Here is a 7,191-nt window from a genome sequence, read left to right on the forward strand (position 1 = left end):
TGTAAAATACCATTCAGTGGGAAGCACTGAATACCTGTCAATGTTGGAAAACGTGGATGTGGGTGATGGTTGCACACCATGATAGATGTGACCGATGTCTGAATTGTATATGAAAAAAATTGAATTAGCAAAGGTTGGGTTATTTATATGTTACCATACAAAAAAATGAAGTAACATTTACACAATAAAGTGAATTCTCCTCTCCTTGGGCCTTTATCTGATTACTTTGAAAATTGGCAGTTAATATGCCATTACAGTAATTTAACAGTTAAGTTGACAACCCTGAAATAACCCCCTTGGCTTTCTTAGATGACTATCTTGCACTAAAACTCAAAATGGCTCTTTTCAGAAACTTAGAACATGTGCCATCTTCTGGGTTTATGAAAACGGTGGCGTGTGGATTCTGCAAACTATCCAAACAGAGCAATCGCGTGTAAGCTCATTCTATGTTCTAACGCAGACTATGGTGGCAAAGGATTGAGCTGTTTTCTGCTCTTCATTTCTATCATATAGTCAGGATCTGAGGGGCCAGGTCTATTAGGAACCCACTCACTGCCAATGAGGTGATGTTGACTCATAGTGACCCACTCCTGTGAGTTTCTGAGACTGTAACTCTTTAGGAGACGCCAGGAGACGCTGGTGGTTTCGAACAGCTGGCCTTGCAGTCAGCAGCCCCATGTGCAATCATTCCCCCACCAGGGTTCTTTTAGAGGGAACACACCACAGCCAAAAAACAACCCTCTCCCCAACCTGTGGGCAGTGTGGGTTTCCCTCTGAAGCCCCCAAGGATAGGAGTAAGTGGAAGTTAGGAAACAGGATACACAGGGGGATGGAAGAAACACCGAAAACAGATGCCAACTCAGCTTCCCAGAGCACGTGTGCCTGACAAGCGCGCATTTGCGTCTCTTCAGTGGAGTAACGGTTTAGCTGGCCATCAAGCTATTGAAAAATGAGGTTGATTCCCCACCCTCCAAGAATTAAATACTTGCATTTCACCGACAAAACAAAACACCTTAAACCAAAAGGATGATTTTGTTTCCCTCGACTGAAAATAAAATTCCTGCCTACTGAAGCGGGGTGCAGCTGAGTTATCACTATTTCTGTCCTGTAATTTGTTTTATAGGGTACTAATTAACAGGGCCAAGTCTGTTGCCAGCAAAGTAAGTCACATTTTGCCACCTTCTTCTTCTCTAACAAGACACAGACCTGGTCTTTAATTAAAGAGCGGATTCCAAGGGCACTATCAGCTGCGGAAACCGGGAAAACACAGGGCTGGGAGGAGAGCCCGCTGTGCTGTGGAACTGCAAAGGGGGCGTGGGAGAGAGGGCGGGCTAAAGGGAGAGGAGGCGATGGCACAGGTACCCTGTAAAGAGATGGTGCTTCTCAGAGGTCTCCAAGGTCCGTCTTTACTCATCTTTTCTTTGCTCCCCTTCCTCCCCCGGCTCCACTTAGCCGACAACCAACCGTCGAGTGGTTGCTGGCTGTCTTGGGGCCGTTCTAACTCAGGGCGACGCCATAGGTGCACAGTACAACTGTTCCTTTGTAGTTTCCAGATGGCGACGTCTCAGAAGCAGATCACCAGGCCTTTCTTCCGAGGCGCCTCTGGGTGGATTCTAAGGACCAGTCTTTCTGCTAGCAGTCTAGAGCTGAACCTTGTGCATACCCCAAGAACTCCTACCCCCCCAAAAAAAAAAACAACAAACACAAACCCCAAAACGTACTGCTATCGATTAATTCCGACTCATAGAAACCCTATAAGGGCAGGGTGGGTTTCCAAGATGGTAACTCTTTACAAGAGTAGAAAACCTCTCGTTCTCCCGCGGATCAGTTGGTGGTTCTGAACTGCTGACCTTGTAGTTAGCAGAACAACGTGTAATCAAGTAACCAGGACTCCTTCACGCGCTACAAACCAAACCCAAACCAAAAAACTCACTGCCATCCAGCCGATGCCCATTGATAGCGGCCCATTTAAAAGCTGCACACTTCCCTCAAATTTGTGTTTTGGGGGAACATTCACAATTTAGGGAGCATTCTGGCCCACAACATTCCGACCTGCTCCTGTCTGTTCACCGGTCTTTGACCCTGCGCATCCCTCACCCTAACCCTCCCAGATCAGGGTCTTCCTCATTCCCTCCCTCTCCCGCGGGATTTGAACCTGAAGCTGCAGATCCCGCTTCTATTGCCTGCCTCCCCTACTCCACAGAGCCCTCTCCTGCGGGGAGGGGACAGGCTGGGAGGGCGCGGAGAGTGAGTGCCTAGCTCGCGCTCTGGAGCGGGAGCCTGACGTCACCACGCTCTGGCTGTCAATCTCCAGGCGGGCGCGCAGCCCGCAGCCCCCAGTTCTGTGCCGGAGGCTCACTCGCGGCAGCGCGGGCACAACGACAGGCGCCCCGCGCTCCGCTCCGCTCCGCCTGGGCCCCGGCCACCTAAGGCAGGCAGTCTCTCCGTGCGCCGCGGGAGCGCAGCCCGGCGCCCCGCCACGGAGCTCATGACCAGCGTCTTCCTGCAGCCTTGACTCCGCAGGTGAGCGGCTGGGCTCCCAGCAGGAACTTTGGGGGTGTAGGGAAGGGAATGGGGTGAAGAATGGCCAAAGGTCTGTGCCTTCCCAGAGTCAGAACAGGGGAGCTACGCTTCGCCCCCCACCCCCAAACACACCAGCTTTTACTCCCGGCTCCCGGCTCTCGGTAGACTGCCGGCCCCGCTCCGCACAGTCCCCGAAACTTCGCTTTCAGGACCGCGGACAGCGGCACCGCCCGGGAGCGCGCCCTCCCGGAGGTAGCTCACGGGAGCCAGGGGGACTCGCCGGGGCTGACACCCCTCACCCGGCGCGGTCAGGTGCATGTCCCTTTGCAAACACACCCAGGGGACTGGTCTGTAGGTGCATGCTATCTGTCTGTCTGTCTGGCAGAAGCTCAGGTGTCCGTGCCGGCATCTGAGTGCCTTCCTCTTGCGCACTCCACAGGTTTGTCTTTCTTGCGGGCTCGCTCGCCCGGCTGCCCCGCTACGGAGCGCGGGGAGAGACGCCCCGGGAAGTTCTCGGGGGGTCCGAGCCGCCCACACGAGCAGTGCGATCCCTCTCTCTGCAGGGTGCAGCGTCCAGCCGAGATGAACGCGAGCGCCTCCTCGCTCAACGAGTCGCAGGTGGTGGCGGCGGCGGCCGAGGGAGCGGCGGCGGTGGCCACGGCGGCGGGGGCGCCGGACACTAGCGAATGGGGACCTCCTGCTGCGGCGACTGCGGCGCTGGGAGGCGGCGGCCCGGCTAACGCGTCGCTGGAGCTGTCGTCGCAGCTGCCCGCGGGGCCGCAGGGGCTGCTGCTGTCCGCCGTCAACCCGTGGGACGTGCTGCTGTGCGTGTCGGGGACGGCGATCGCGGGCGAGAACGCGCTGGTGGTGGCGCTCATCGCGTCCACCCCGGCGCTGCGCACGCCCATGTTCGTGCTGGTGGGCAGCCTGGCCACCGCCGACCTCCTGGCAGGCTGTGGCCTCATCCTGCACTTCGTGTTCCAGTACCTGGTGCCCTCGGAGACCGTGAGCTTGCTCACCGTGGGATTCCTCGTGGCCTCCTTCGCCGCCTCGGTCAGCAGCCTGCTGGCCATTACAGTGGACCGCTACCTGTCCCTGTACAATGCACTCACCTACTACTCGCGCCGGACCCTCTTGGGCGTGCACCTCCTGCTGGCCGCCACCTGGACGGTGTCCATCGGCCTCGGGCTGCTGCCGGTGCTGGGCTGGAACTGCCTGGCCGAGCGAGCCACCTGCAGCGTGGTGCGCCCGCTGACGCGCAGCCACGTGGCGCTGCTCTCGGCCGCTTTCTTCACGGTCTTCGGCATCATGCTGCACCTGTACGTGCGCATCTGCCAGGTGGTGTGGCGACACGCGCACCAGATCGCGCTGCAGCAGCACTGCCTGGCCCCACCCCACCTCGCCGCCACCCGGAAGGGCGTGGGTACGCTGGCCGTGGTGCTGGGCACTTTTGGCGCCAGCTGGCTGCCCTTCGCCATTTACAGCGTCGTGGGCAGCCGCGAGGACCCAGCCGTCTACACCTATGCCACCCTACTGCCCGCCACGTACAACTCGATGATCAACCCCATCATCTATGCCTTCCGCAACCAGGAGATCCAGCGCGCCATGTGGCTGCTGTTCTGTGGCTGTTTTCAGTCCAAAGTGCCCTTCCGCTCAAGGTCCCCTAGTGAGGTTTGAAGACTCTCCGCCACCATCCCCACACCACCACGACCACCACCACCACCACCACCACCCCGCAACAGGTCGGCCTTGGGTGAAGTTCTCAGTGCCTGCTGCTGAACTCAGGATGCCAGTGGGGTGAAACGGGCTTTGGGAAGAAAGCCCCCCCACATGAGAGAAGCCGATCAAAACAGAGAGTTCAACAAGGACAAAGAGGCTTGTTGGCGCATAACATATACAGTGTATACATGTGTACATATATATACAAATACTTGTATGGTCGCGAAGTGTTCAGGGAGTGGAGCTTCCTGTTGTGTGAAACCAACAAAGATGTGGTTGTGTACTCAAATTGTACATCACATTTGTCCAGTGAAGACATTCCAATACTGCTTCATGATAGCACTTTATTTTTAGCTGCTGAGCTGCCAAAACAGTGTTGCCATTCCCAAGGACAGCGGGGAGGGGTGGGAGAGAATAAGAGATGTATTTTTAATGTATGTGATAGAATATTTTGCTGCACATGTACCAACAAATTACATATTTTGTACGCAAATAAACATTGTCAAAATATGGTGTGTGTGTGTGTGTGTGTGTGTGTGTGTGTGTGACTTTCTCTGGAGGAAAGCTGAATTATCAGCGTATTTACCTTGAAGGTGTCTTGTGTATAATTTCCTTCCTGAGAAAATATAAATGTAAAAACTCATATGTAGTTGTCCATTGTTCATACATTTCCATACAAATATCTAATCCAGTTCATCCTTAGGGGCCAGGGAGACTGGAATGCACTCACAGGGCAGTCTGAACCGGATATGAATGACTTGTTAGTGTTGTTAACTGCAAATGAGCCTATACCTTTGGAACACTTTGGGCTGCTAACTATAGTCAGTAGTTCAAAGTCACCAGCCACTCCTCTGGAGAAAGACAATGCTTTCTACTCCAGTAAAGAATTCCAGTCTTGGAAGCCCATAGGGGAAGTCCTACCCAGGCCTCCAGGGTGGCTGTAAGTCAGAATCAAGTCAATGGCAGTGAGTCCGGAGGTTTTCGTGTAGCTGAATGTGGAAGACCAGCTCCAAAGAGAGGAGGACCCAAGATGGCGTGTCACCACATGTGCACGTGGGGATCCTGAAGCCGCAACTGTCATTTTCCCAGTCTGGGAATTTTAGTTGTGTGAAATTCATATTGACTGGATTGTTGCTGGTTCGGTCTTTTAGCAAAATGCTCACCCTTATAAAAGGAATCAAGTTTTCCAAGACAGACAGAATCCTGATGTATTTTTGTGAGCATGAGGAAATTGAAAGCAAGGCCAGCAGTCTCTCTGGAGACAGTAAGATCCTGAATGGTTCTTTTCTACATTGTATAATGAGTCATGGTGACACGGCTCCTCTCCTCGCCTCTCCTCCATAGAGGATAATGTGAAGATAAGTCATACATGGGGGTGGGGGTGGGGGGGAAAGAAATATGCACACAGGTGTGAGTAGTTACTGCTCTTAAACCTTAGGAACACATTCATAAGCAAATTCGTTTATCCTTTACACAACTATGTATCAAATGACTACTAAATACGAGTCACTCTTCTAAGAAGGAGATACAGAGGCGACAAAAGAGGCAAAAGGTCTCTGTGCCCCAGGAGTTGCACTCTCGGGTGGGCACTGCACAGCTAGCAACAAGCGAATAGGTGACATCATGTTGAAGCAAAATAGAGCAGGGTGAGGGAAGGGCAAACCTGGTGGTCGTTAATTCGGTTCGGATGGTCAGGGGGGTTCTCTAGGAGGAGGCAACATGTAGGAAGTCCATCAATGAAGAGAGGGCACAGGGCGTATGAGGATGTGGGGAAACAGATTTCCAGACAGAGAGAGCAGCATTACACAGAGCAGTGCTCAATCTGGTGGGGGGTGTGTGTGTGGGGGGGGGAGTATGCTGGCATGTCCAAGGACAGCTAGAAGAGCAGTGTGGCTACACCAGAGGGAGTGAGGGGGGGAGATTTCTGAAGGGAAGTTTGAGAGAAGGGAGACTGACCAGGGGATGCTTCACAGGCCACTCTAACTATTCACTCGAGTACGCTGAGTGGTATTCAAGCTAGTATGGACATTACATGATCTGACTTGTGGTTCTAAAGCAAATCGTTATTCTACTGATGTCCCTGGGAACAGGAGATGGAGATCTATAGCCATAATCAGCATGAGAGAGGACAGTGACTTGAAGTCCTGTGACAGCGGTGGAGATGATGAGAGGTTATTGAGTACTGAAAATATGCTGACAGAAAAGTGGGTGAAAGGTATAAGAGACTAGCAGTTCAGAGGGACTCCAAGATTTTGTTGTGGTTGTTGCCTTAAGCAAACAAGTGGGGGCAGTGGCCTTTAGTGAGGGGAGCAGGAGCGGGGACAGTGAGATGAATGGAAACTAAAGAAATTCATTTGAGGCACCTAAACGGACAGGTCCGTTTATTTATCTGACACACGCTTCTAGGGCACGGTTCTAAGCATTTTACAAATATCACCATAACAATTCTGAAGCAATCAGGTCCCAGCGGGAAACAAATGACACACTCAAAGCAAATGAGTCAAGAGAGTTTAATGAAGGCACTATTTATAAGGTGTGAGTACACTTAAGGTAAACCAAAAAGGGTGCCCTAGCCCCAGCCCTGAGCTAGTACCAGCAGGGCTGCCAGAGGGAACAGGGGAGACAGCAATGACCGGAACCAGGAGAGAGCGCCCTAGCGGAAGGCTGCTCAACATGACCTGTGGTCTACAGCAGAGGCAGGAACCTACTGTCAACCACCACTTGACAGCACGGAAGTTGGGAGACTAAACAAATGGGATGACCCCTCCTCTCTTCTATCCCCTGATGGTGCCTTCCCATAACCAAGCCCAACCAGAAAAACCAAGGAACACAATCATCCTCAGCTGTAGTCCAGGTCAGTCAGCCTACCCGGGCACTGAGCATGGTGGAGAAGGATGAAGAATAGATTTAGATGTGCAGAGAGAACAGCCAGTACTACTGCTATACTAT

The 7,191-nt window shown here is 53.0% G+C and overlaps 1 protein-coding gene across 1 annotated transcript; it reads left to right on the forward strand.

The window, feature by feature from the left end:
* The first annotated feature begins 3,102 nt into the window (after window positions 1-3,102).
* GPR6 (G protein-coupled receptor 6) lies at window positions 3,103-4,452 on the forward strand. The gene has a single exon (XM_004702003.2). The coding sequence runs from the start codon at window positions 3,106-3,108 to the stop codon at window positions 4,198-4,200; it is 1,095 nt and encodes a 364-aa protein (XP_004702060.1). The 5' UTR covers window positions 3,103-3,105; the 3' UTR covers window positions 4,201-4,452.
* Window positions 4,453-7,191: the final 2,739 nt, after the last annotated feature.

Source organism: Echinops telfairi, unplaced genomic scaffold (assembly GCF_000313985.2).
Source record: "Echinops telfairi isolate 266 unplaced genomic scaffold, ASM31398v2 ScPeMD7_3533;HRSCAF=4204_0, whole genome shotgun sequence".
Taxonomy (NCBI): domain Eukaryota; kingdom Metazoa; phylum Chordata; class Mammalia; order Afrosoricida; family Tenrecidae; genus Echinops; species Echinops telfairi.